This window comes from Caenorhabditis remanei, chromosome I (assembly GCF_010183535.1).
Source record: "Caenorhabditis remanei strain PX506 chromosome I, whole genome shotgun sequence".
In the NCBI taxonomy this organism is placed as follows: domain Eukaryota; kingdom Metazoa; phylum Nematoda; class Chromadorea; order Rhabditida; family Rhabditidae; genus Caenorhabditis; species Caenorhabditis remanei.
In genome coordinates this window covers 3601843-3629153 of record NC_071328.1, presented here as the reverse complement: position 1 = coordinate 3629153, position 27311 = coordinate 3601843, and the positions used below count along the sequence as shown (strand labels likewise).

The window sequence follows — 27311 nt, the reverse complement described above, 5'->3', positions numbered from 1 at the left end:
CAATCTTACAGCTGATTTGGGCTTGAGCTTTGCAATAAATGTTTCAAGTTACATTGTTTTCGTATAAGGAGTTGCGAAACATAACTCGCTTGTTTAATACGTGAAATAGTGAAAGATACTGCGAGAGAACTTGTTCAGCTGTCCGCCCTTTTTTTGGTTTCCTTGCGTCAGTGTTGCCAAAAGACTCGGTTTCGAAACATCCCGGAGCACTTGTTGTAAATGCGCTCCAACAACCACCAATATTTGAATGTGTGCACGATCGATGACGTGGCAGATGACGTCCTCCTCTCTTTGCTCTCCTCCATTCACTGTCTACCCGTCCAGTCTTCTCCTTCATCTTCTTAAAGATGACCAACAAACTCTCCTATCCCGGTCTCAAATGCGTTCTCGAGTACTTGGAGGCAAATCGACGGTAAGCCATTTTACAATTTATCATTTTATCTTATTGTTTCTCCCTTCCAGTATCTACATCACTGCCCGTAGCCCTGCCCTCCAAAGAGTCGAAAAATCGATACCTATTCATCTAGAATTTCTAGCGATTGAAGAAGATGGCATTTGTGTGAACTATATCGAGATGAGCCCGTCTAACTGTAATGAAATAATGTTCAAAAGGGGAAAAAAATGCTACAAATGGTATTATCCAATGAAACTGGAATTCGAAAAGGCAAAGGAGAAAATGCGACAGTACTACTTGGGAGGAAGAATGAGTGTTTATGCAGATGAAGTTAACCTCTTGGACAGATTAGAAAATTCTGCAAAGTTCAACGTGACAACTAACAGACTATACGTATATTATCTTAATGACTCTCTCCAATACATCAATCCAAACAGTTTCCCTCTGAAACAGCTGACAGTCGAATGTTATGAAGATTTCAACCATCCACATATTCGTTCCGCAAATAGCCTTCAAATTTTGGTAATGTACGACGACGAAAAACATGAAAATGCAGCTAACATCTTATCGATTCAAAACAAGAACGTAGAGTTGAACTATAAAAATCTTGAATCCATGGATGTTATGAGCTTCATTCAATACTGGATGGAAAACGGGAAGGAAGTCGGCACCAGTTTCACATTCTATTGTTCTGCTCTATAGAGACGGTTACACCTCTATGATGATGTTGACGGAATTTTGACTCAATTGAGAAACGAATTCAGCGAGATTATGAGTGAATTAACCGGAGTTAATGATCAGTGAGTTATTGGGAACCCCTTACTAGTATCGGCTTAGGATTTATGATTGCATCGCGGGTCTTGCTAGAGTGCCAAAAAAAAAAGCAAAAATCGTGTTTTATACTGTTGAACTCCTAATGTTATTTTGAAGCGAGTTTTATGTCCGCTTGTTCCGGCCCGTATGGCAAGTACGGAAAATACGTTTTTTCTAATCACCATTCTCCTTTTTTTCAGAAAGCCCGCAGGAACACCAGGCTTTTCCATTCCACTAACATCCTCATCGAAGATTCTTGTATATGAACGAGGAAACAAACTTGAGGAGGAATTCGCCTTGAAAGTTGTTAGCAGTCAAGCTGACGACAACACTATGGAGATGGAGCACCAATAGAGAACTGTACGCAGAATCCTCGTCTTTTTCTTTAAGTTGTCTTGTTTTTTTCAATCTCACAGCTAATTTTGGCTTGAACTTTGCAATAAATGTTTCACGGTACATTGTTTTCGTATAAGGAGTTGCGAAACATAACTCGCTTATTTAACATGTGAAATAATGAAAAAGAGCTTGTTCAGCTGTCCGCCCTTTATTTGGTTTCCTAGGTCACTAGCGCCACTGTTGTCAATTGTCTCGTTTTGGAAACTTCCCGGAGCCCTTGTTGCAAATACGCTCCAAACAAACAATATTTGAATGTGCGCACGATCGATGACGTGGTAGACTCATCTCTTTGTTCTTCTCCATTCAAAGTCTACTACCGTTCAGTCTTCTCCTTCATCTGCTTCAAGATGACTAAAAAAACTCTCCTATCCCGGTCTCAAATGCGTTCTCGAGTACTTGGAGGCAAATCGACGGTAAGCCATTTTTCATTTTCTCTTTTTATCTTTTTGTTTTTCCCTTTCAGTATCTACATCACCGCCCGTAGTGCCGCCCTCCGAAGAATCGAAAAATCGATACCTATTCATCAAGAATTTCTAGCGATTGAAGAAGATGGCATTTGTGTGAACGATATCCAGATAAGAGTGTATCCCTATAATGAAATAATGTTCAAAAAGGGAGAAAAACGCTACGAATGGGATTATCCAATGGACCTGAAACACAAAAAAGCAGTGGAGAAGATGAATGAGTACTACTTGGGAGGAAGAATGAATATTTACGCAGATGATTTTTGTTTTCTCAACAGACAAGTGGATAGTTTTCCAAAATTTAACGCAACAACTAATAAATTGACCCTTTTTGATTTTCTACTTGCCGATATCCTTCAATACATCAATCCAAACAGTTTCCCTCTGAAACAGCTGTCTATCGATTGTATTGATGATTTGAACCATCCACATATTTTTTTAGTAATGGACGACGGCGAAAAACATGAAAATGCAGCTAACATCTTATCGATTCAAAACAAGAACGTGATTTCGTCGGCGTTCACTGAATTTTAGCTTAAACATGCTCAAAATCACTGATTTTTAGCGTTTTTCGTCAAAATATTACGAAATTTTAGCGAATCCGACTAAAATTTTGCCGAAGGAGTGGCCATTGGCCTTTTTATCCACAAAAGAGTGAAATTTATCTGGTTTTGACACAAAATTTTCAGCTTTTAGCCACTTTTCGATGATTTTCAGTCGAAAATTATCGATTTTTTGCGTTTTTGGTCGAAAATTCTCAGATATTTTCAGATTTTTTGGTGATTTTTTCTATTCATGACGAGAAAATACCAACCTCACTCTTATTAGAGCTTGAATCCGCGGATGTTGGCGCTGAAATTGCTGCGGAGGTTGTCACGGACTGTCCCTCCACGTTTTCGCTGGCCTGTGGGGCGGATGATGGTGTTTTGTCGTCGAGTGCCATCGAGAAGTCTGAAATAATCCCTTTAATTAATTTTAATCACGGAGAAACGGATAAAATCAACGGAAATTACGGAGAAACGGCAAGAGAGACGAGAAAAAATTTTAGGAGAGGAAAATATTTTTCGTTCGCGCTCGTTAAGTCCGCAGTCGTACGCAATGTCGGTGAACATTAGACAGTACGACTTTTGGCGGGAAATTCGAACTTGTGTCGATTTACGGGCATTATTGCTCATGTTAGAGACAAATTGCTCATGATGATGCAAAAAATGTGCGAAATTCATAGAATTTCGACTTGGGTGAATAGAAAAAATCGAGCAGAGTTTCGCCATGATTTAACACAGAGTTTTTCGGCATTCTACATGAGAACGACAATCGAAAAAGGGTCTCTAGTGCGGATCTGAGGCTAGTTCTGTCGTTATTCAGCAGATTTCAGCTTCGACGGCGATTATCGAGCGGATGTTGGCCAACGTGGACGTCGTAGAATAATGTAGTCTTCGTAGAATGATTAGACATCGTAGAATAATGCAGACATCGTAGAAAATTGGACGTAGACATCGTAGAATAACGCAGACATCGTAGAATCGACGTAGACTTCGTAGAATAACGCAGACATCGTAGACTGACTTGTTCTTCTTTCTTCAACGATTTTCGTGCGGATTGTTGGCCAACGACGACTTCTTTGATCCATCTGACCTTCTTTCTTCTGCCTACACACAGTGGTGTAGGACTTTTTAGCTCGATTCGCTTCGCTGACTGCCAAAATTCTCCTTTGACCAGGAATGGACTAGCGGACAATGCCGGGAGCCGTCGACTGGTGACAAAGGAAAAAATCTGAAAAGGAGAGAACGGAAAGACGACGAAAGCGCGGAAAATCAAAGAAAAACGAAACAAAGAGGGTAAAGGGTAACATGTTGCTATTTTTTAGCTACAATTGCTCACTTTTAACACATATTTTAGCCAAATATTCAGAAAATCAGAAGTTTGCGAGCCGACTCGGTTCATATACAGCGGGAAAGTCATCGATAAATATACGATTTGTGTAGAGACATAAGAGCCGCTATACAGTGGGAATGTCAAAAGCGATAAATATACGATTTATGTAGAGACATAAGAGCCACTATACAACGGGAATGCCGAAATCGATAAATTTACGATTTATGTAGAGACCTAAGAGCCGCTGGCCATCAATTAAAAATTGAACGGTCGTTATGCACCATGTGGAGAAGGCAAATAAGAGCGGTCGGAGACTATTGCCTAATCCGTTATTATCACGCAATCTAATATGAATAATGGCTATTTTTGTGTAAGATAAGCTATGCAACCGGAAATAACAGTACACATGTATACAATGACCCATTTATTACGCTCTTTATCTCGGAATCCTTTGATAAAGCACCAAAAAAGGTAAAAGGAAGATAAAAATGATAAAGTTGACGGTATTACGAGCAGGTGACCGCCACCTCCCTATCGTCTCACTCGCATATACGAAACTATTCGTAATGAACGAACATTCGAGAACGTCTCTGCAGTGAGAGAGTGGAGAATTAGAGAAGTGCAGGGGAGCGCGCTTGCATATTCATTTGCGAGGGCATTCAAATTGTAGTTATTTGTTGATGATGGTAAATAAGCCTGATAACAGGAAATAAAGGAGAATTATAATATTGTGAGTAGAAATGAGAGTATTACGAAGGTTCTGAAGGTCCTAGTTTTGTGGGCAAAACCTTAGGGGGCCTTCAGATGACCTTCAAGTTGGCAACTGAGAGCATTCTCTGGTAAAGTTGACAACAGAATTGAGCTATACAAACCTTGAATTCATGGATGTTATAAGCTTCATTCAATACTGGATGGAAAACGGGAAGGAAGTCGGCACCACTTTCGCATGCAATGGCTATCCCTATGTTGCCGTTGACGAAATTTTGACTCAATTGAGAAATGAATTCAATGAGATTATGAGTGAATTGACCGGTGTTACTGAACAGTGAGTTACTGGAAAAGCATAATTGTAATCCGGGCTGGAACGTAACTTGCCCCCCGTTCCAGCCCGTGTGGCATGTATGGAAAATACGTTTTTCTAATCACCTTTTTTCAGAAACCTCACAGGAACACCAGGTTTCTCCATTCCACTAACAACATCATCGAAGATTCTTGTATATGGACGGAGAAATTCAGAAGACATTTCAAACGAAGAGATTGTCTTGAAAGTTGTGAGCAGTCAAGCTGACGACAGCACGATGGAGATGAAGAACCAATAAAGAACTGTTTGAATAATCCATGCCTTTTTCCAAATTCGGCTGCGAGAGAACTTGTTCAGCTGTCCGCCCTCCTTTTCACTTTCCTAGGTTAGTGGCGTCACTGTTGCGAAATGTCTCGGTTTAGAAACTTTCCGGAGCTTTTGTTGCAAATGCGCCCCACTCTACCAATATTTGAAAAAGCCAACAAGAAGAGAGCAACGAGAAGAGTGAACTTCATGATTCGAATCGATTCGAAGGAAGAAAGTCGAATAGTAGATCACAAAAATGTGGTGGAGATACCGCTCCGTAGCGCTGCTATTTATTTGGAAAGTCATGGGAATCGATTCCCAGGTTTTAGCGATGGGAATTTTCAGAAAAAAGAAACTAGAGAATTCTTTGAGGCGCCGCTTTTTATGGGAATTTTATGGCTTATTTTCACTTTTTCAGCGGAGAAAATATTATTTTTGGAGAGGAAAAGGATACTGTATTTTTTGCCTCTTTGAAAACCAAAACGTCCCGGTTTCCAAACAAAAGGTCCAGGAGCCCCATCTCCTGAGAACTGGTTTCTACACTATATACAAATCTTTATTCAAAATCTATTCAATACGGATGATCGGTTTCCAGTTCAGTTAACCCTTGGCTTTTCTACGTGGAGTACTCTTCTTCATCGATTGAGCACGCACTTTCGGACTTTTGCTTCGATTTCTGTCCTCTCGAACCTCAACCTTCAACTGCTCCTTCGGCTTCTTCGCCATCTTCTTCATCTTGCGAGACGACTTGCGAGACGACCTACGAGACGATGACGCCGAGCGAGATGATCTTGAGCCAGAAGAGCGAGACGATGAGCGAGTACGCCTGGAGGAGCGAGAACGAGAGCGTCCAGTACGTCCATAGACGGATCCACGTGACGATAGGGCAGATGACGTGCGACGAGAGGTGCTTCTCATGACGGAACGACGGGATGTCGAGCGTTTGGAGGAGGCGCTGAAAATGTTTAATGGAGGTATGGATCAAGGGGGATGGATATTCTCACCTTGGCGATCTAGCGGTACGCAGTGAGATCGATGAACGACGAGCGCTCTTGCTGCTCCGCTTATTGGATTTTCTTCGACGAGATACGGAACGGGATCTTGAGCGGGATCTTGAGCGGGATCTCGAGCGGGATCTCGAGCGAGATCTCGAGCGATCCGCTGCCTTGACGACTTTCTTATTGCGAGGAGTGAAACGTCCTTTGGCATCACGTTGTCTCAACTGCATCTCGAACACCAGTTGATTTTTAGTGGATGGGCGAGTAGATATTTATTGACTGTATTGTTTTCGAGGGGAATTCATGGAGGCTTTATACGGAATTCGAGGGAGATGACCTTTTGAGATAAGGGGAATTGGGGTATGGGGTTGAAGTTGGCACGTGGATAACTCTTAAATTTATTTATTATTTTACCAGCTTTGGCTGACGCGCCTTCGACGCGTTTTCTTGCGGCTACGCCACTCGAGTTCACGTGAAAACTTTTTTAATCGATCATGGTTCTGCTAACCCGGCCATGACGATACTGCGAGGCCTCATCTTGCCCTTTATTAAAATTCACTGCGTATCGACTCTCAGTAAGGACGTCGATACGGAGCTAATTAAAAAGCGCGGCAATTCGAAATTTCCAGATTTCCATGCGGGCCACAATGTCGATTTTAAGTGCCACGTCTCTCAATTTGACAGTAACTTGGCCCTAAATTGCCTAAGTGTGTACACTCACTGTGGGGCTCCAGGACGTTTTGGCTCTCTCCTTCCGCAAAAATACAGTATCCTTTTCCTCTCCAAAAATAATATTTTCTCCGCTGAAAATAAGCCATAAAATTCCCATAAAAAGCGGCGCCACAAAGAATTCTCTAGTTTCTTTTTTCTGAAAATTCCCATCGCTAAAACCTGGGAACCGTCCCGCGATTCCCATGACTTTCCAAATAAAAGGCAGCGTCTCGGAGCGGAATCTCCACCACATTTTTGTGATCTACTATTCGTCTTCTCGAATCGATTCGAATCATGAAGTTCACTCTTCTCGCTGCTCTCTTCTTGTTGGCTGTCTTCGTGGTAGGTATTCGAGGTGTAATTATCAATGGGGCGCGACGGCAAAGGCAGGATCTACCGTTCTTTTCAAATTTTCTGTGAAAAATCGGTCAACTTTGACATGTCCCGTTGGTGTCACTTTTTGTCCCAATTGCCTCAAATCTGTACTTTTCTTGTAGATTAAACCAAGGACTACATTTTTGTAGTTGACAATTTTTTAATAGCTCCACCCACTTTTGAGCTACGCGTTTTTTAAGATTGCCACCGAGAGAGGATGCGTTAATAAAAATGGTCAAGTTTGACATCTCCTCTTGGTGTCAATTTTTGTCCCACTTGTTTCAAGTCTATATTTTTCTGGTAGATCAAAGCAAGGGCTACAGTTTTGTAGTTGACAACTTTTTGATAACTCTTTATGTTTTCAAGATATGCGCCTTTAAAGATAGCCTACTTCAACGGCGTCTGCAAAAAGAGGGCGAGGAGACGCAGAGAAGCGAGACACTCTCCTCTTTCAGCACGCTCTCTCACCTACCAATCTTTAAAGGCGCATATCTTAAAAGTGGGCTTTCGACACAGCGGTGGTTGTCTCCCTCTGCAAATGCGCCCACCGGATTCCCCCTCCACGTCAATTCCATCTATTCCAGACATCGACCGAAGCCGCCAACACCAACGGTATCTGCATCATGTGCAGTGGAATGATCCAGATTCCAAACAATTGGAAGGATACCCAACAACTTCTATCCTACGGATGTAAATCCCTCGGAGAAGCTGCCAACGCCTGTTCTCATATGGTCGAAGAAGCCGATTTGACAGCCTCCTACCCGAGAATGTTCCCGTATATCATTCAATTGAAGGACATCGGATGCAGAAAATTCTGTCAATAATTTTCTTTGGAATGATATAATTTTAAGCTGAATAAATGGGAAAAAGCAAAAAGTCCAATATGGCTCGCACCATAAAAATGTCTTAATTTTCAAAGTGAAACAACTGGAAACAGGAGAGACAAAATCCATATATTTTTATTGTAACAATTGTACTTAAAGTTATATTAAATGCACCATCTTAATCATCACAAGCTAGTGGAATTATTCCTTATTCTTGATCCGATGTTGATGCCGTAATTCGTCATCTTTTGCTATTCGAAACGTCCCGGAGCCCTTGTTGCAAGTGCGCTCCAAACAACCAATGTGCTAACGATGGCGTGGCAGACGACGTCCTCCTCTCTTTGTTCTCCTCCATTCACAGTCTACCCGTTCAGTCTTCTCCTTCATCTTCTTCAAGATGACCAAAAAACTCTCCTATCCCGGTCTCAAATGCGTTCTCGAGTACTTGGAGGCAAATCGACGGTAAGTCATTTTTCATTTTATCCTTTTATATTATCATCTTCCAGTATCCACATCACCGCCCGTAGCCCTGCCCTCCGAAGAATCGAAAAATCGATACCTATCCATTTAGAATTTCTAAAGATTAAAGAAGGTAACATTTGTGTGAACGATATCCAGATGAGAGTGTATCCCTATAACGAAATAATACTCAAAAAGGGAGAAAAACGCTACGATTGGGATTATCCAGTGAACCTAGAACACAAACAAGCAGTGGAGAAGTTGAATGAGTACTACTTGGGAGGAAGAATGAATATTTACGCAGATGATTTGTGGTTTCTCAACAGACAAATCGATAGTTTTCTAAAGTTTAACGTGAAGACTAATGAACTGACCGTTTTTGATTTTATACTTAACGATATTCTCGAATACATCAATCCTAATAGTTTCCCCCTAAAAGAGCTGACAATCGAATGTTATGATGATTTGAACCATCCACATATTCGTTCTGCAAATAGTCTTCGCATTTTACTAATGCGCGACCGCGAAAAACATGAAAATGCAGCAAAAATCGTATCGATTCAAAACAAAAACGTGGAATTGAGCTATAAAAATCTTGAATTCATGGATGTAATGGTTTTCATTCAATACTGGATGGAAAATGGGAAGGAAGTTGGCACCACTTTCTCATGCTCTGGCTATGGCTATGTTCCTGTTGACGGTATTCTGAATCAATTGAGAAACGAATTCAACGAGATTATGAGTGAATTAGATGGAGTCAGTGATAAGTGAGTAATTGGAAAAACAATACTTGTAATCCGGGCTAAACGTAACTTGCTTCGATTAATATCATGTGTCGAAAAATATACCGAGATGTAGATCTTAGCTATATGTCTCTGATATGATACGTACCGGCTTTAAGACAATTTACTTGCAAGGCAGTTTTTTTAAATCATCATTTTTCTTTTTTTCAGAAACCTCACGGGAACACCTGGCTTCTCCATTCCGCTGAACTCCTCATCAAAAATTCTTGTATTTGGACGGAGAAAATCAGAAAACGTTTCAAACGAGGAGATTGTCTTAAAAGTTGTGAGCAGTCAAGCTGACGACGGCGCGATGGAGTTGAAGAACCAATAAAAAAACTGTTCAATAATCCGTGTCTTTTTCCAAATTCGTCTTGTTTTTTCAATCTCAGAACTAATTTTTGCTTGAACTTTGCAATAAATGTTTCACGGTACATTGTTTTCGTATAAGGAGTTGCGAAACACAACTCGCTTGTTTAATACGTGAAATAATGAAAAAAAATGCTGCGAGAGAACTTGTTCAGCTGTCCGCCCTATTTTTCGGTTTCCTTGCGTCAGTGTTGCCAAATGACACGGTTTCGAAACTTCCCGGAGCCCTTGTTGCAAATACGCTCCAAACAAATAATATTTGAATGTGCGCACGATGACGTGGCAGACGACGTCCTCCTCTCTTTGCTCTTTTCCATTCACATTCTACCCGTACAGTCTTCTCTTTCATCTTCTTCAAGATGACCCACAAACTCTCCTATCCCGGTCTCAAATGCATTCTCGAGTACTTGGAGGCAAATCGACGGTAAGCCATTTTTCATTTTATCATTTTATCTTATTGTTTCTCCCTTCCAGTATCTACATCACTGCCCGTAGCCCCGCCCTCCGAAGAATCGAAAAATCGATACCTATCCATTTAAAATTTCTGGAGGTTGAAAAAGATGACATTTGTGTGAACGATATCCAGATGAGAGTGTATCCCTATAACAAAATAATGTTCAAAAAGGGAGAAAAACGCTACGAATGGGATTATCCAATGGACCTGAAACACAAAAAAGCAGTGGAGATGTTGAATGAATACTACTTGGGAGGAAGAATGAATATTTACGCAGATGATTTGTGGTTTGTCAACAGAGAAGCGGAAAGTTTTCCAAAATTTAACGTGACAACTAATAAACTGACCATTCTTGATTTTCTACTTGGCGATATCCTCCAATATATCAACCCAAGCAGTTTCCCACTAAAAAAGCTGGCAATCGAATGTTATCATGATTTCAACCATCCACATATTCGTTCTGCAAATAGTCTTCGTATTTTACTAATGGGCGACGACGAAAAACATGAAAATGCAGCTAACATCTTATCGATTCAAAACAAGAACGTAGTATTGAGCTATATAGAGCTTGAATTCGTGGATATTATGGGTGTCATCCAATATTGGATGGAAAACGGAAAGGAAGTCGGAACCACTTTCTCATGCTCTGACTATCGCTGTGTTGTCGTTGACGGAATTTTGAATCAATTGAGAAACGAATTCAACGAGATTATGAGTGAATTAGATGGAGCCAGTGATCAGTGAGTAATTGGAAAAACCATACTTGTCATCCGGGCTAAAACGTAACTTGCTTCGATTAATATCATTTGTCGAGTTATATGACTCTAATATGATACGTAACGGCTTAGAAACAATTTACGTTTCCTTGTTGGAACGTAACTTGCTTCGAGATCAATAGTCGAAAAAATATACCAAGATGTAGACCTCAGCGAGTTATATGTTTCTGATATAATACTTGCTGGCTTAGTGTTTATCATTGTATCGCGGGACATGCCTGAGTGCCAAAAAATGCGTAAATTTTCGAACGCATAATGTTTACTTTGAAACGAGTTATCTGACTGCCTGTTCCGGCCCGAATCGCAGTAATTGAAAATACGTTTTTTCTAATCACCATTTTTTCAGAAACCTCGTAGGGACACCTGGTTTCTCTATTCCGCTGAACTCCTCATCAAAAATTCTTGTATATGGACGGAGAAATTCAGAAAACATTCCAAACGAGAAGATTGTCTTGAAAGTTGTTAGCAGTCAAGCTGACGACAGCACGATGGAGATGAAGAACCAATAAAGAACTGTTTGAATAATCCATATCTTTTTCCAAATTCGTCTTGTTTTTTCAATCTCACTGCTAATTTTGGCTTGAACTTTGCAATAAATGTTTCAAGTTACATTGTTTTCACATAAGGAGTTGCGAAACATAACTCGCTTGTTTAATACGGGAAATAATGAAAGATGCTGCGAGAGAACTTGTTCAGCTGTCCGTCCTTTTTTTGGTTTCCTTGCGTCAGTGTTGCCAAATGACTCGGTTTTGAAACGTCCCGTTGTCCTTGTTGCAAATGCGCTCCAAACAAACAATGTGCGAACCATGACGTGGCAGACGACGTCCTCCTCTCTTTGTTCTCCTCCATTCACAGTCTACCCGTCCAGTCTTCTCCTTCATCTTCTTCAAGATGACCAACAAAGTCTCCTATCCCGGTCTCAAATGCGTTCTCGAGTACTTGGAGGCAAATCGACGGTAAGCCATTTTACATTCCATTTGTTTTATCTTATCCATTCCAGTATCCACATGACCGCCCGTAGCCCCGCCCTCCGAAGAATCGAAAAATCGATACCTATCCATTTAGAATTTCTAGAGATTGAAGAAGATAACATTGAACTGAACGATATCGAGATGACATTGTGTTCCGGTAATAAAATAGAGTTCAAAAGGGGAGAAAAACGCTACGAATGGGATTATCCAATGGACCTGAAACACAAAAAAGCAGTGGAGAAGATGAATGAGTGTTATTTGGGAGGAAGAATGAATATTTACGCAGATGATTTGTGGTTTTCCAACAGACAAGTGGATAGTTTTCCAAAATTCAACGTGACAACTAATGAACTGACCGTTTTTGATTTTATACTTGACGATATCGTCCAATACATCAATCCAAACAGTTTCCCTCTGAAACAGCTGAATATCGAATGTTATGATGATTTCAACCATCCACACATTCGTTCGGCCAATAGCCTTCAAATTTTGGGAATGGACGACGATGAAAAACATGAAAATGCAGCTAAAATCTTATCGATTCAAAACAAGAACGTAGAATTGAGGTATATAGAGCTTGAATTCGTGGATGTTATGGTTTTCATCCAATACTGGATGGAAAACGGGAAGGAAGTCGGCACCACTTTCTCGTTCTATGGCTATCTCTGTGTTTCTGTTGACGGAATTTTGACTCAATTGAGAAACGAATTCAACGAGATTATGAGTGAATTGACCGGTGTTACTGAACAGTGAGTAACTGGAAAACCGTACTTGTAATTCGGGCTGGAACTTAACTTGCCCCCCCCCCCCGTTCCAGCCCGTATGGCAAGTACGGAAAATACGTTTTTTTTAATCATCTTTTTTTTTCAGAAACCTCACGGGAACACCTGGCTTCTCCATTCCACTTAACTCCTCATCAAAAATTCTTGTATATGGACGGAGAAATTCAGAAGACATTTCAAACGAAGAGATTGTCTTGAAAGTTGTGAGCAGCCAAGCTGACGACAACATGATGGAAATGAAGAACCAATAAAGAACTGTTTGAATAATCCGTGTCTTTTTCCAAATTCGTCTTATTTTTTCAATCTCAAAGCTAATTTTGTCTTGAACTTTGCAATAAATATTTCACGGTACATTGTTTTCGTATAAGGAATTGCGAAACATAACTCGCTTGTTTAATACGGGAAATAATGAAAGATGCTGCGAGAGAACTGGTTCAGCTGTCCGCCATTTTTTGGTTTCCTTGCGTCACTGTTGCCAAATGACTCGGTTTCGAAACGTCCCGGAGCCCTTGTTGCAAATGCGCTCCAAACAACCAATATTTGAATGTGCGCACGATGACGTGGCAGACGACGTCCTCCTCTCTTTGTTCTCCTCCATTCACAGTCTACCCGTTCAGTCTACTTCTTTGTCGTCTTCAAGATGACCAACAAACTCTCCTATCCCGGTCTCAAATGCGTTCTCGAGTACTTGGAGGCAAATCGACGGTAAGCCATTTTTTATTTTATCATTTATTTTCTTATTGTTTCTCCCTTTCAGTATCCACATCACCGCCCGTAGCCCCGACCTCCGAAGAATTGAAAAATCGATACCTATCCATTTAAAAATTGTGGAGATTGAAGAAGGTAACATTTGGTTGAACTATATCCAGATGAGCCCGTCTCACTGTAATGAAATAGAGTTCAAAAGAGGAATAAAATGCTACAAATGGTGTTATCCAATGAACCTGGAATTCGAAAAGGCAAAGGAGAAAGTGCGAGAGTACTACTTGGGAGGAAGAATGAATATTTATGCAAATCATTTTGGGGTTTCCAACAGAGAAGTAGAAAGTTTTCCAAAGTTTAATGTGACAACTAATGAAATGACAGTTTATGATTGTCTATTGGACGATATCGTCCAATACATCAATCCAAATAGTTTCCCCCTAGAAGAGCTGACAGTCGAATGTTATGATGAATTGAACCATCCACATGTTTGTTCTGCAAAAAAGCTTTGCATTGAATTAAGTGACGAGCAAAGGAATGAATATTCAACTAGAATCAATGCAATTCAAAACAAAAATGCAGAATTAGAATATGATACTCTTGAATGGACGGATGTAATGGGCTTGATCAGGTATTGGATGGAAAATGAAAAGGAAACGGGCACCACTATTGTATGCAAAGGATATCATCACGGTAATTCAAACGACTGGATTGCGACTAAACTTAGAAACGAGTTCAGCGAAATTTTGAGTGAATTAACCGGAGTTAATGATCAGTAAGTGATAAGAAACAATTACCTATTTAATTGTGAAAATAATATTTTTTCCTAGATACCCTAATGGAACACCAGGTTTCTCCATTCCACTAACATCCACATCGAAGATTCTTGTATATGGACGGAAATATTCAGAAATATTTTATGAGGAGATTGTCTTGAAAGTTGTGAGCAGTCAAGCTGAAGACAGCACGATGGAGATGGAGCACCAATAAAAACTGTACTCAGAATCATCGTTTTTTCTTAATTCATCTTGTGTTTTCAATTTCACGACTAATTTTGACTCAATGTTTTTTTAAATTACAATATTCGTGACATCTAACTTCCGACCGCAAACAACATTTGGTTTCCATTCAATCACATTTTTCTGTTCATTCAAATACTTCTTTTCTTCTCTTTCTTTAATTAATTTATTTATTTATTTATTGAATACGATCTCGAGTATCGTGAAAGTAAGAAAAGAGAAGAATATACAGAAAATATGAGCATCAGGGGAGGAGTTAAACGGGATGTTAAATGCCAAGAAAAAGACAAAAAAAGAGCTATCGTAGTGGGATCAGTTAGTTAATAACAAACATTTTTCGCAGTCTTCGTTTTATACATGTTATTGTTACCCTTAACCGATTCTGACGAAAATGAATCATTTTCTCTTTACCTTTCTGTTATTTTCAATTACTTTTTATCCAGTAAGTGCATCATCAAGTCCGTTAGAGCCCAATTGAAAACCACATATTTCCTTTTCCAGACGCTCTCCCAATACCAACAAATCTGCAAGTTTTGCTCTGATGAGTTGGAAATTCCATCCGAATGGAATGAGCTTCAAGACCTGCTCAGAGGTGTTTGTAGTTGGTTGACCACTCCAAATGCTTCATTTGAATGTGCAGGAATTATAAATGCAGCTGGTATGAACTCCTCTTATATTGAAGTGCATCCCTATTTGGTTAACTTGAAAACATTTTATTGTAAACGTTACGAGAAAGAGTACTGTAGATTCAAGTGAAACATAAACATCTTCTTTATCGTTGAATTATAAAGTCTTTTTTCTTATTACGAGATGTAACTAATACAAGTTGTAACTGATAAAATACCAGTGGAAGAATGATATCACCTTTCGAATGATATATATATATATATGTATATATATATATTGTTAAAGTTACTGTAGGAGAACCCAGGATGACGAAGATGCAGAACTCCTTGTGCGAGTACTTTATTGGTAACTTTGATACACGTGATATTGAAAAAACAAGACGAATTCAGAAAAAGACACGAATTATTCAAACAGTTCTTTATTGGTTCTTTATCTCCATAGTGTTGCCGTCCGCTTGACTGCTCACAACTTTCAAGACAATCTCTTCGATATTATTTCTTTCTGGATTTCTCCGTCCATATACAAGAATTTTCGATGATGTTGTTAGTGGAATGGAAAAACCTGGTGTTCCATTAGGGAATCTAGAAAATAAAATATTATCAGAATAACATAATTGTTTCTTATCACTTACTGATCATTAACTCCGGTTAATTCACTCAAAATCTCCCTGAACTCGTTTCTCAGTTTAGCCACAATCCTGTCGTTCGAATCACCGCGATAGTCTTTGCGTACAATAGTGGTGCCCGTTTCCTTTCCATTTTCCATCCAATACCTGATGATGCCCATTACATCCGTCCATTCAAGAACTTCATATTCTAATTCTACATTTTTGTTTTGAATTGCATGGATTCTAGTTGATGATTCATTTCTTTGGTCGTCACTTATCTCAACGCAAAGCTTCTTTGCAGAACGAATATGTGGATGGTTGAAATCATCAATACAATCGATTGTCAGCTCTTTTAGGGGGAAACTATTAGGATTGATGTATTGGAGAATATCGTTAAGTAGAAAATTATAAACTGTCATTTCATTAGTTGTCACGTTAAACTTTGGAAAATTTTCCACTTCTCTTTTGAAAAACCAAAAATAATCTGTGTAAATATTCAGTCTTCCTCCGAAGTAGTACTCATGCATCTCCTCCGCTGCCTCCTCGCATGTCAGGTGCATTGGATATGGCCTAAGGAAAGATTTTTCTCTCACTTTGAACTCGATTTTATATAATGCAGTATCAGAATACACTCCCATTTCGATATAGTTCAAATCAATATTATTACTAATCATTAGGTATTTTAGATGAATAGGTATTGATTTTTCGACTCTTTGGAGGGCGGGGCTACGGGCGGTGATGTAGATACTGAAAGGGAATGATGATAAGATAAAATGATAAATTGTAAAATGGCTTACCGTCGATTTGCCTCCAAGTACTCGAGAACGCATTTGAGACCGGGATAGGAGAGTTTTTTGGTCATCTTGAAGAAGATGAAGAGAGACGACTGGGCGGGTAGACAGTGAATGGAGGAGAACAAAGAGAGGAGGACGTCGTCTGCCACGTCATCGATCGTGCGCACATTCCAATATAGGTTGTTTGCAACGCATTTGCAACAAGGGCTCCGGGAAGTTTCCAAACCGAGACAATTGACAACAGTGGCGCTAGTGACCTAGGAAACCAAAAAAATAGGGCAGGCAGCTAAAAAAGTTGTGTTTTTCTTGTTTGTGTAAAATAAAGATGTTGGATATTCAACGGTATTCTGATAATTGAAAGATCATGAAACGTTTTTTGATATCTCAACTTTCGACTGAAATAAGACACTGCGTATGGCAATGTGTTGAAGACAATGATGGTTAAGGTGTTTTATATTATATGGACCGTCATTTTGCAAGTATGTGTGATACTGGGGAAAATGTTTGTTATTATGGAAAGAGAAGAAAAAAGCAGACTTGCAACATTCCGGGCCGGCCCGCCGGCCCGGCCCGATCGGACCGGATTTGAATTTTTGACCTTTTTTACTACAATTTTTTGTCCAAAAATTTATTTTTTGAACATTTTCCATATTTTTCCTCAAGTATATTCCTCAAAAACATTCGAAACATGCAAAAAAATTATTTTCACGGTTACGTTATTTGAATTTGGCGCGGAAAACCGAAACTACGATACTCCGTTATTACACGCGCGCCTTGTTTACTCAGCAAATTCTTTTGAGGTAACGGCGTAGGAAGGGTGAGATATCGGCGGTGGTGAAGCGCGATCTCACACATGCAGCGGCGTAAGCGCAGAACTCCTACGGCGTAATCTCGGATTGCCGGTGGGGCGCGCTTGCATACCGCATGTCGTTCTTCTCGTTTTTATAAAAACGCTCATTGATTTAGTGTTAAAATAGATTTATTGAATGTAATTAATATAAGAAACATGAAAAAATAACAACAAACGGATAACAAATAGTCACAAGTGAAGAAACATTACTCTGGACAGCCATCGCTCACACTATAGTTTTCGTTGTCGTAGATTTGTGCTTCGGGGGATTCCGAATTCCTTTGATATCCTATTTGCTCTTCAGTTTGAATAATTTTCCTAAAATTATCAACATTAGTGGGATTGTTTTGAATATTGCAAATAAGGAAATAGTACCTTTGTCGAGTTGGTGGTTTTAAACGTAAAAAAGTGTTGATTCGGCTGTTAACTGTGCGCTGGGGGACACGGAGTGTGGCGGATCTCAAATCATAGCTGAAAATATTAATAATTGTTGATTATTTCATTCTATTTCTGATAGCTTACACTAATCTATGCAGTTTATCACTGATAATTTTAGCCGAGTTTTGAAGAGTGTGTCCTGGACGGGATCTGAAAATACTTAGATTATGCAAAGCTCAAAAACTATTAAAACCTGAAAAAGACGAGCTCGAAGCGCTTTACGAAAATTGTGTGCATAGAAGAAGACATCAGTTGCATCACTCTGCTCAAATTTCTCCATATCTGAACACCTGTTAACGATTTCAGCCAGAAAGAAACAAGATAGTTAGTCGGAGCTGTGCAATCCATGACACGAGATAAATAATAATTAAAAAATTTATTAATACAAATAAAATATAATTTATTCTTACAATATTTTAATAAAATTTAATTTTTAGGACTTTCGAAAGAAAGCGTTCTTTTTCGCAAAAGTAGCAACAACACTCCGGAATTACGCTTGCCGTTTCTCTTTCCTCCGCTGTTATTCCCAAACACTCCTCTCAGTGGTCTCGCCACGTTTTTCATTTTGGAGTTACGGCGTTCCTCCCTCGTAACCCCAAAACCCCTCTTCCTACGCCGTTACCTCCGCCCAATTTGCTGAGTAGTCGTTGTGAAAAAAATAATTTTTTTTGGAACTTTTTGCCCGTTTTTTACAAACTTTTCTTGCAAAATCTACGATTTAAAACAGAAACAAGTTTTTTCAGACTGAAACGAAAACATGGGTGACGAAAATTCACCGCATTGCCCTCGTAATCTTCAGAATCTGGTGAAAAATGGGATAAAAGAATTTTCATAGTAAGTTTGAAACCCTGTGTTTGAAATCTGTATTTGTAAGTTTTCAGGGTGAATCATATAAGCATGATTCTTTGAAGATCGTCATGTACAGAAAAGACGAATCAGAAGAATACAGGCAAACGGGGAAAGCTGTATGCGTCGAATGCATGCAACTCTTAACTGTTCAAGATGGGAGCCACGTAAACAGACACGTCAAAGAAAGATGCAAAAAGAGAAAACTAGTGGCAACGACCGGAGAAGATGGTGAAATTATGGAAGAGAAGAGGCAGAAAAAAAATGACTGGTGTGTTTCAAAGAAGAGCTCTTATATTTTTCACTGAAATTGTTTTCAGAATACAACGAAAAAAAGTTGTCAGCCGCTCTGATTTCTAAACTGACTGATGCCAGTGCAAAGTTTTGTCTGAGAAGTGGAAAGGCATTCAACTTTTGCACATCTCAATCTGTGAACAACTACACGTTAGACGTGCTAAATGCAGTGTAAGGAAGATCGAACTATCTTCTTCTTTAAAAAAATAAATTTCAGTAGTTCTGGATATGGGCTCGATTGTCTCAAGCAACTACCTACCCGAACTACAATTCAAAAATATACTGAAGAATTAGCAAAAGATTTAGTGTTGAAAGCATTCAATACCGTCAGACCGTTTGCTGGAAATCGGTTGAATCTTATTCTGGACCATGGAAAGTTAATCAATAATTACCTGAGTGTAATGGGATCGTATACTGATGAAGAATTTAAGCTCATGGTTGTCCCACTTGGATTCACTCCAGCACTTGACGGGAAGAGCACTTTAGAGGTGAGAACATTTGTACAAATAAATTGTAATAAAGAGGTTTTAGACAAAAAATCTCATCGTGAAAAGATTCGAAGAGTTTGATATTCCTGAAGAACTTGTATTATCATCTTCTGTGACTGCAGACGGTGCCCTTTCTGGTTTATCGAATTATTTCAAAGGATGTAAGTCAAGAATTCGAAGAAAGTTTCAGAAATTTGTTTCTTTTTTCAGATATTCGATGTGTTTCACACTCTTTGAATCTTGTGGCTCATCGAGCAGTTGTGCCATTGGATATTCACAAGAATCGAATGACCACAGAAGAATTATCCACACTTGCCGCAGTTTCAGATCTCATGAAAAACGCTCAAAAAGTCTCAAACGCTATCCGTACGAATGTGAATTTATGTAGTAGACTATCAATACTGCCAGTGTTATGCGTTGAGACCCGTTGGATCATCGGAATTAAATGTTTAACTGACGTCGTTGAACTGTCGGAGGAGATTCAGGCGAACTTTTCTGCCCTATCGTCTATTGGCAAACAAGCGTTCTCTGCTCTGAATTTGGATAATTTCAAATTTGCTAAAACTGTCGTGAAATTTTTTGAAGAAATCGAGTTGTATACTAACGTTTTTCAAGTAAGGTTTTTAGTTTTATGTTCATATATGTTTGGTTTTACAGAGTCAAAAATCAGTCACAATGCATCTTGTTCTTCCGACTTATAAAAGGCTACGTGCTCGATGGGAAAAATTTCGAAATTTCGATTTCAACGATTTGAAAGATAGTGATATTGACAATAATGTAATTGTCACTTTATCCTCTTCCGCGCTGCACTTGACCACTACTATGCAGAATTTGACGACCTACACTTTGCATCAGTGATGCTTTCTCCGAAAACCAAAAAAATGAATGCTTTTTTGGATTCAGAAGTCAGAAGAGTAAGTTTTTTCGCCAAAAATTGTGAACATAATTCACGTTTCAGGCGAAAAGAGCGATCGTCAACATGATACCAAAAGAAGCAACTCCTGTTCGTGTCTTGGAGCCGACTGCAAAACGGGATGGTATTGATTCACTCTACAAGCTTGTTAGTGATTCGCCGGAGGAACAAACCGAATTCGATGAATTCACTCAGTGAGTATGATGAAGTGTCTAGTGTCCCGATACTACGTATTACAGATATCTATCAGAATTTGTGAATTATGGCTCAACGGAGACCGTCGAAGAGTATTGGCGTAAGAAAAGAAACGAATTTCCACTCCTATTTGAAGTCGCAACACGAGTCTTTTCAATCGTACCATCGGAAGCCGTGTGCGAAACGGCTTTTAACACGGCTTCCTATCTCTTGGATAAGCGCCGATCTCGGTTAGGCAGCAAGAAAGCAGAACTTGTAGTTCTCGGATCGCAAATCGCTACTAAATTTCCTGAGTGGATATAAATAGTTTTTAGATTTTTGTGTCTTTTGTGTTTTTTGTTAGTTGTTTTGTGTTTTTTATTCGCTTTATTTGTTCCTATCAATAAAATTTTTTATTTTATTTTCAAATATATGTTCCGGGCCGGGCCCTAGAAATTTTTATTCCGGCCCGGCCCGGCCCGTTGCAAGTCTGGAAAAAAGTATTCAAATTAATAGGAAAATATAATTGAATAGAAATCAAATGTTGTTTTTGGTTAGAAGTTAGAGATCATAAAAACCTTAAAAAAGTATTTGGTAACTTCGAGCCAAAATGTTGTAGGAAATTGAGAACACATAACAAATCGATAACAAGACGCAAATTATGCATACAGTTTTCTACTGATTCTCCATAACCATTATGTTGTCGTCAGTTTGACTGCTCACAACTTTCAAGACAATCTCCTCGTATGAAATGTTTTCTGATTATCTCCGTCCATATACAAGAATTTTTGATGAGGAGTTAAGTGGAATAGAGAAGCCAGGTGTTCCATTAGGAAATCTAGAAAATAGATTATTATCAGAATAACATAATTGTTTCTTATCACTTACTGATCATTAACTCCAATTAATTCACTCAAAATCTCCCTGAACTCGTTTCTCAGTTTAGTTACAATCTCGTCGTTCGGATCACCGGGATAGCCTTTGCATACAAGAGTGGTGCCCGTTTCCTTTTCATTTTCCATCCAATACCTGATCAAGCCCATTACATCCGTCCATTCAAGAATATCATATTCTAATTCTACATTTTTGTTTTGAATTGCATTGATTTGATCTGAATATTCATTCTTGTGGTGCTCGTCGCTTATCTCAACGCAAAGCTTCTTTGGAGAACGAATATGTGGATGGTTGAAATCATCAATACAATCGACTGTCAGCTCTTCTAGGGGGAAACTATTAGGATTGATGTGTTGGAGGATAATATGGAGTATAGACAGGCCAAATTTGAAAATTATATTTTTTCAACGTGATAAGTTGGTTTTCGCTTGAGAAATGAGCTTTCACAGATTCTTTACTGTCAGAAAACATGAAATTTTAAATGTGAAATTAACCGAGAAGTCCCAGAAAAAATCCAAATTATTTTTATTGTTATTTATTCCATTTGTGTCTTGTTTTGTTTTCAAATTGAAGTTATATTTACGTGACCTTATTTATTAGGATAAAAGAAAAAACAGAAAATCACAGAAAAGACTCAAGAGTCGATTCTGTGAAAAACAACAAAAAAGAGAAGACGTTTTGAAAAACGTGAACCAGAAAGAAGTTTTCACAGATTTTCCTCATGAGGTAAATCTGTGAAATTACAAAATCTATTGAAAAGGAGAAATATAGCGTGAACTTTAGTATCCGATATTGATAACATCCACGTAGAGCTCATCGGAATTTTCGTATCGGAGTCAAAAATAGATAGGTCTGAATCCTTGATTAATCTCAGACAACTGCATTCGAGTTGAATAATCTGGAAATTGATAATTGTGATCACCCCCTCTTCTGTCGATTTCTTGAATGACTCACCTCTTGAAACTTGGAATTTTCAGCTTTCTCCCAAATAAAAACATAAAGAATCCACTCTTAACTATAGTTCAAGATAAAGTGACTCCTGAAATCATCTGAAATTGATGCTCCTCGCCTTCTTCTTATTGTCTGTCAGACACAAACATTAAAAACACAAACTCACACTACCAGAAAACGTTGAAATGAATTGAAAAAATATTATTTTGGGCTTTTTCGAATTTACGTGACTTTTTGTCCGTTGTTAAGAATTCATTCCAACTTTTTCTGGTGGTGTGAGTGTGTTTTTTTAATCGTTCTGTCTGACAGATGATAAGAAGAAGGTGAGGAGCATAAATTTCAGATGATTTTAGAAGTCACTTCATCTTGAACTATAGTTAAGAGTGGATTCTTTATGTTTTTATTTGGGAGAAAGCTGAAAATCCCAATTTCCGAGAGGTGAGTCATTTAAGAAATCGACAGAAGAGGGGGTGATCTCAATTATCAATTTCCAGATTATTCAACTCGAATGCAGTTGTCTGAGATTAATCAAGGATTCAGACCTATCTATTTTTGACTCCGATACGAAAATTCCGATGAGCTCTACGTGGATGTTATCAATATCGGATACTAAAGTTCACGTTATATTTCTCCTTTTCAATAGATTTTGTAATTTCACAGATTTACCTCATGAGGAAAATCTGTGAAAACTTCTTTCTGGTTCACGTTTTTCAAAACGTCTTCTCTTTTTTGTTGTTTTTCACAGAATCGACTCTTGAGTCTTTTCTGTGATTTTGTTTATTTTCTCATTTCTGTTCACATTTTCTCCTCTGGAGACTATTCTGTGGATGTTTTTTGAATAAATGAAATGTTGAAGGTCACGTAATTATAATTTCAATCGAAACTAAAACGAAATGAATTTAATCTAATCGAGCAAAAAACCATTTCTCTCACTATTTTAATAAATGAAACAGCAATTCAAAAATTAAGGGAATTATCTTATAATAATTTAGAAAACACGTGATTTGAAGTTTTCTGTGAGAGAATCACGTTTTCACCATTAAACGCGTTAATTTTATTTCAAATTTTGAAATTTTGAAATTTAGCCTGTCTTATATCGTCAAGTCGGAAATCATAAACTGTCAATTCATTAGTTTTCACTATGAACTTTGGATAATTTTCCACTTCTCTTTTGAAAAACCAAAAATAATCTGTGTAAATATTCAGTCTTCCTCCGAAGTAGTACTCATGCATCTCCTCGGCTGCCTCCTCGTATGTCAGGTGCATTGGATATGGCCTAAGGTACTTTTTTCCTCTCATTGTGAACTTGATTTGATTATCTATATTAGTATCAGAATACACTCCCATTTCCATAAAGTTCAAATCAATTTTATTCCAAATCTTTAGAAATTCTAAATGGAGAGGTATTGATTTTTCGACTCTTTGGAGGGCGGGGCTACGGGCGGTGATGTAGATACTGAAAGTGAGAAGCAATAAGATAAAATGATAAATTGTAAAATGGCTTACCGTCGATTTGCCTCCAAGTACTCGAGAACGCATTTGAGACCGGGATAGGAGAGTTTTTTGGTCATCTTGAAGAAGATGAAGAGAGACGACTGAACGGGTTGACTGTGAATGGAGGAGAACAAAGAGATGAGTCTGCCACGTCATCGATCGTGCGCACATTCAAATATAGGTCGTTTGGAGCGCATTTGCAATAAGGGCTCCGGGAAGTTTCCAAACCAAGACAATTGACAACAGTGGCGCTAGTGACCTAGGAAACCAAAAAAATAGGGAGGACATCTAAAAAAAGTTGTGTTTTTCTTATTTGTGTAAAATAAAGATGTTGGATATTCAACGGTATTCTGATAATTGAAAGATCATGAAACGTTTTTTGATATCTCAACTTTCGAATGAAATAAAACACTGCGTATTTCTTTCTTTTCTTATGGTGGGACATCTGGACCAACAAAACACATAAAGTAATGAAGCGACTTGTGGAAAACTGCATTATCACCCCTCAATCGTTATCAGTTCTTCCAATAAACTCACTTTTCATATCTGCACTCTCTCATCTCTCATCGACTGCCCTCAAATGATCCCTCCATTCATTCTGCATTTTATCGGTGTTGTTTCCCCACTGGCTCAATGAGCGAGCCTACCCCTCCATGTATAAATTACCTGATTTTTATTGAATTCTGAACTATTTATTGTACACATTGGTAAGTTCGATTTGGGGTGAGGATGAGGAGAAATTGAGCAGTTTTCAGGTTTATTGATTGATCTCTTATTTTGTTTTGATCTCAAAGTTTATACAAGCATAATATAATGGCGGAATGTTGATTGACCTGGAAAGCGAACGTGATAAAATGATGAATTTTCACATTGGGTAAGGACACGATGCAGTTTTGAAGAAATTCGTGTTTTTCATTTTGCAGAAAGCGATTGATTCGTATGCGAAGAAGATCGAGGAATTGAGCAGCTCTTCCTACTCGGGGAACGAAGACGCAAGGAACGCGATTCGTCTGAGCTTGTTCCTGCGTGGACTGAAACCAGAAATCCGGAAAGAGATTCGCCGTCAGACTCCGGAAAACATTGAAGAAGCAGTTCGAGCCGCCAGGAATCTGGAAAACATCATGACCCTCGAGTCAGCCGAACAGGGTAACATTGTCGCCGCAGTCCAACAATTGAAGGAAACATTCCGTCATTGGAATAGAAATCGTGATGGACTCCAGGATCACAGCAATCGAAGACACTACTCCCCTCGCCGATACAACAACCACCATGTTTGATATTCATTTTGTTTTCTTTCGAAATAAAACAAATTTGAATTATGCCCAAAAACGTTCTTGCCAACTTAATAGTGTTGTATTCCATTAGTAAATAATAATATATGAGTCATAGAGTAGCATAAAATTACCCCGCCTTATCAGTGTTTTCAGTCTGACTACTATTATTAGACTCTGTATATATTATATTTTGTACATATTTCTAACGGACTTGGGAAGGATTACGCACTCACTGGATAAAAAATATATGAAAATAACAGAAAAGTAAAAGGAATTCATTTTCGTCAAGTGAAAATTGGTGGTGGGTAACAATAAAGCTTAAGACTGGGGAAAATGTTTGTTATTATGGAAAGAGAAGAAAAAAGTATTCGAATTAATAGGAAAATATAATTGAATAGAAACCAAATTTTGTTTGTGGTTCGAAGTTAGAGATCATAAAAACCGTGAACAATTATTGGGTAACTTTGAGCCAAAATTTGATTGAAAACACATAACAAATTAATAACAAGACGCGGATTCTGAATACAGTCCTCTATTAGTGTTCCATCTCCATTGTGCTGTCGTCAGCTTGACTGCTCACAACATTCAAGACAAGCTCCTCGTTTGAAAATCTTTCTGAATTTCTTCGTCCATATACAAGAATCTTCGATGAGGATGTTAGTGGAATGGAGAAACCTGGTGTTCCATTAGGGTATCTAGGAAAAAAGATTATTCTCACAATTAAATATTTAAATGTTTATTATCACTTACTGATCATTAACTCCGGTTAATTCACTCGAAATTTCGCTGAACTCATTTCTCAGGTCAGTCACAATCTCGTTGGTCGGATCACCGTCACGGCCACGGAATGCAAAAGTGGTGCCTGTTTCCTTCCCATTTTCCATCCAATGCCTGATAATGCCCTCTACATTGGTCCGTTCAAGGAAGTCATAGATTAATTCTACATCTTTGTTTTGAATTGAGTTGATTTTAGTTGGATCTTCAAAGTTTTGTTCTTCACTTAATTCAATGCAAAGCTTTTTTGCAGAACAAATATGTGGATGGTTCAAATCATCAATACAATCGATAGACAGCTGTTTCAGAGGGAAACTATTAGGATTGATATATTGGAGAATATCGCCCAGTAGAAATTCATAAACTGTCATTTTATTAGTTGTCGCGTTGAACTTTGGAAAACTATCCACTTCTCTGTTGAAAACCCAAAAATGATTCGCATAAATATTCATTCTTCCTCCCAAATAATAATCTTCCAACATATCCACTGCCTTTTCGATTTCCAAGTCCATTGGATATGGCCTACGGTACTCGTTTTCTCCCCTTCTGAACATAATTTGGTTATTGTAAAACACTCTCATCTGCATATCGTTCAAACCAATATTATCACTGAACATTAGAAATTCTAGATGGATAGGAATCGATTTTTCGATTTTTCGGAGGGCGGGACTACGGGCGGTGATGTGGATACTGAAAGGGATTGATGATACGATAAAACGATAAATTGTAAAATGGCTTACCGTAAATTTGCCTCCAAGTACTCGAGAACGCATTTGAGACCGGGATAGGAGAGTTTGTTGGTCATCTTGAAGAAGATGAAGGAGAAGACTGGACGGGTTGACTGTGAATGGAGGAGAACAAAGAGAGGAGGACGCAGTCTGCCACGTCATCGATCGTGCGCACATTCAAATATTGGTTGTTTGGAGCGCATTTGCAACAAGGGCTCCGGGAAGTTTCCAAACCGAGACAATTGACAACAGTGGCGCTAGTGACCTAGGAAACCAAAAAAATAGGGAGGAAATCTAAAAAAGTTGTGTTTTTCTTATTTGTGTAAAATAAAGATGTTGGATATTCAACGTTAGTCTGATACTTGAAAGATCATGAAACCTTTTCTGATATCTCAACTGTCGACTGAAATAAAACACTGCGTATGGCAATGTGTTGAAGACAATGATGGTTAAGGTGTTTGATATTCATTTTGTTTTCTTTCGAAATAAAACAAATTTGAATTATGACCAAAAACTTTCTTGCCAACATAATAATGTTGTATTCTATGTATTAGTGAATAATAATGTATGAGTCATAGAGTAGCATTAAAAAAAACCCCATCTTATCAGTGTTTTCAGTCTGACTACTATCATTAGACTCTGTATATACTTTGTACATATTTCAAACGGACTTG

At 38.5% G+C, this 27311-nt stretch overlaps 18 protein-coding genes across 18 annotated transcripts; 11 read left to right on the top strand and 7 right to left on the bottom strand.

Annotated features, from left to right (window-relative positions):
* Positions 1 to 347: 347 nt before the first annotated feature.
* On the top strand, positions 348 to 1561 carry GCK72_000500 (uncharacterized protein; the record flags this gene model as incomplete). Its single annotated transcript, XM_053722530.1, has 4 exons — positions 348 to 412; positions 463 to 916; positions 1097 to 1194; positions 1408 to 1561. 4 exons carry the CDS (start codon positions 348 to 350, stop codon positions 1559 to 1561), a joined length of 771 nt encoding a protein of 256 aa, XP_053591175.1.
* A 1953-nt stretch (positions 1562 to 3514) lies between these two features.
* Positions 3515 to 5185, bottom strand: GCK72_000499 (uncharacterized protein; the record flags this gene model as incomplete). The annotated part of the gene is made up of 4 exons (XM_053722529.1): positions 3515 to 3716; positions 4496 to 4638; positions 4815 to 4995; positions 5103 to 5185. 4 exons carry the CDS (start codon positions 5183 to 5185, stop codon positions 3515 to 3517), a joined length of 609 nt encoding a protein of 202 aa, XP_053591174.1.
* Positions 4824 to 5261, top strand: GCK72_000498 (uncharacterized protein; the record flags this gene model as incomplete). Its single annotated transcript, XM_053722528.1, has 2 exons — positions 4824 to 4987; positions 5099 to 5261. The coding sequence occupies 2 exons, from the start codon at positions 4824 to 4826 to the stop codon at positions 5259 to 5261; spliced, it is 327 nt and encodes a 108-aa protein (XP_053591173.1).
* A 608-nt stretch (positions 5262 to 5869) lies between these two features.
* Positions 5870 to 6497, bottom strand: GCK72_000497 (uncharacterized protein; the record flags this gene model as incomplete). The annotated part of the gene is made up of 2 exons (XM_003099246.2): positions 5870 to 6224; positions 6274 to 6497. 2 exons carry the CDS (start codon positions 6495 to 6497, stop codon positions 5870 to 5872), a joined length of 579 nt encoding a protein of 192 aa, XP_003099294.2.
* Positions 6238 to 6513, top strand: GCK72_000496 (uncharacterized protein; the record flags this gene model as incomplete). Its single annotated transcript, XM_053722527.1, has 1 exon — positions 6238 to 6513. One exon carries the CDS (start codon positions 6238 to 6240, stop codon positions 6511 to 6513), a length of 276 nt encoding a protein of 91 aa, XP_053591172.1.
* Positions 6514 to 7272: 759 nt separating this feature from the next.
* On the top strand, positions 7273 to 8177 carry GCK72_000495 (uncharacterized protein; the record flags this gene model as incomplete). Its single annotated transcript, XM_003099239.2, has 2 exons — positions 7273 to 7320; positions 7938 to 8177. The coding sequence occupies 2 exons, from the start codon at positions 7273 to 7275 to the stop codon at positions 8175 to 8177; spliced, it is 288 nt and encodes a 95-aa protein (XP_003099287.2).
* Positions 8178 to 8574: 397 nt separating this feature from the next.
* On the top strand, positions 8575 to 9752 carry GCK72_000494 (uncharacterized protein; the record flags this gene model as incomplete). Its single annotated transcript, XM_053722526.1, has 3 exons — positions 8575 to 8639; positions 8684 to 9403; positions 9590 to 9752. 3 exons carry the CDS (start codon positions 8575 to 8577, stop codon positions 9750 to 9752), a joined length of 948 nt encoding a protein of 315 aa, XP_053591171.1.
* A 394-nt stretch (positions 9753 to 10146) lies between these two features.
* Positions 10147 to 11526, top strand: GCK72_000493 (uncharacterized protein; the record flags this gene model as incomplete). Its single annotated transcript, XM_003099225.2, has 3 exons — positions 10147 to 10211; positions 10262 to 10981; positions 11364 to 11526. The coding sequence occupies 3 exons, from the start codon at positions 10147 to 10149 to the stop codon at positions 11524 to 11526; spliced, it is 948 nt and encodes a 315-aa protein (XP_003099273.2).
* A 382-nt stretch (positions 11527 to 11908) lies between these two features.
* GCK72_000492 (uncharacterized protein) lies at positions 11909 to 13021 on the top strand (the record flags this gene model as incomplete). The annotated part of the gene is made up of 3 exons (XM_053722525.1): positions 11909 to 11973; positions 12018 to 12737; positions 12859 to 13021. 3 exons carry the CDS (start codon positions 11909 to 11911, stop codon positions 13019 to 13021), a joined length of 948 nt encoding a protein of 315 aa, XP_053591170.1.
* Positions 13022 to 13410: 389 nt separating this feature from the next.
* GCK72_000491 (uncharacterized protein) lies at positions 13411 to 14462 on the top strand (the record flags this gene model as incomplete). The annotated part of the gene is made up of 3 exons (XM_053722524.1): positions 13411 to 13475; positions 13528 to 14247; positions 14303 to 14462. 3 exons carry the CDS (start codon positions 13411 to 13413, stop codon positions 14460 to 14462), a joined length of 945 nt encoding a protein of 314 aa, XP_053591169.1.
* Positions 14463 to 14728: 266 nt separating this feature from the next.
* Positions 14729 to 15247, top strand: GCK72_000490 (uncharacterized protein; the record flags this gene model as incomplete). The annotated part of the gene is made up of 2 exons (XM_053722523.1): positions 14729 to 14806; positions 14993 to 15247. The coding sequence occupies 2 exons, from the start codon at positions 14729 to 14731 to the stop codon at positions 15245 to 15247; spliced, it is 333 nt and encodes a 110-aa protein (XP_053591168.1).
* A 289-nt stretch (positions 15248 to 15536) lies between these two features.
* Positions 15537 to 16587, bottom strand: GCK72_000489 (uncharacterized protein; the record flags this gene model as incomplete). The annotated part of the gene is made up of 3 exons (XM_003099242.2): positions 15537 to 15699; positions 15750 to 16472; positions 16523 to 16587. The coding sequence occupies 3 exons, from the start codon at positions 16585 to 16587 to the stop codon at positions 15537 to 15539; spliced, it is 951 nt and encodes a 316-aa protein (XP_003099290.2).
* Positions 16588 to 17575: 988 nt separating this feature from the next.
* GCK72_000488 (uncharacterized protein) lies at positions 17576 to 18155 on the bottom strand (the record flags this gene model as incomplete). Its single annotated transcript, XM_053722522.1, has 4 exons — positions 17576 to 17687; positions 17745 to 17840; positions 17892 to 17957; positions 18001 to 18155. 4 exons carry the CDS (start codon positions 18153 to 18155, stop codon positions 17576 to 17578), a joined length of 429 nt encoding a protein of 142 aa, XP_053591167.1.
* Positions 18156 to 18564: 409 nt separating this feature from the next.
* Positions 18565 to 20846, top strand: GCK72_000487 (uncharacterized protein; the record flags this gene model as incomplete). Its single annotated transcript, XM_053722521.1, has 9 exons — positions 18565 to 18612; positions 18689 to 18884; positions 18974 to 19118; positions 19165 to 19435; positions 19479 to 19596; positions 19646 to 20049; positions 20093 to 20212; positions 20394 to 20542; positions 20588 to 20846. The coding sequence occupies 9 exons, from the start codon at positions 18565 to 18567 to the stop codon at positions 20844 to 20846; spliced, it is 1710 nt and encodes a 569-aa protein (XP_053591166.1).
* Positions 20847 to 21284: 438 nt separating this feature from the next.
* Positions 21285 to 21544, bottom strand: GCK72_000486 (uncharacterized protein; the record flags this gene model as incomplete). The annotated part of the gene is made up of 2 exons (XM_053722520.1): positions 21285 to 21360; positions 21411 to 21544. The coding sequence occupies 2 exons, from the start codon at positions 21542 to 21544 to the stop codon at positions 21285 to 21287; spliced, it is 210 nt and encodes a 69-aa protein (XP_053591165.1).
* A 1882-nt stretch (positions 21545 to 23426) lies between these two features.
* On the bottom strand, positions 23427 to 23938 carry GCK72_000485 (uncharacterized protein; the record flags this gene model as incomplete). The annotated part of the gene is made up of 2 exons (XM_053722519.1): positions 23427 to 23823; positions 23874 to 23938. 2 exons carry the CDS (start codon positions 23936 to 23938, stop codon positions 23427 to 23429), a joined length of 462 nt encoding a protein of 153 aa, XP_053591164.1.
* On the top strand, positions 23595 to 25138 carry GCK72_000484 (uncharacterized protein; the record flags this gene model as incomplete). Its single annotated transcript, XM_053722518.1, has 2 exons — positions 23595 to 23648; positions 24785 to 25138. The coding sequence occupies 2 exons, from the start codon at positions 23595 to 23597 to the stop codon at positions 25136 to 25138; spliced, it is 408 nt and encodes a 135-aa protein (XP_053591163.1).
* A 532-nt stretch (positions 25139 to 25670) lies between these two features.
* Positions 25671 to 26714, bottom strand: GCK72_000483 (uncharacterized protein; the record flags this gene model as incomplete). Its single annotated transcript, XM_003099254.2, has 3 exons — positions 25671 to 25830; positions 25886 to 26599; positions 26650 to 26714. 3 exons carry the CDS (start codon positions 26712 to 26714, stop codon positions 25671 to 25673), a joined length of 939 nt encoding a protein of 312 aa, XP_003099302.2.
* Positions 26715 to 27311: the final 597 nt, after the last annotated feature.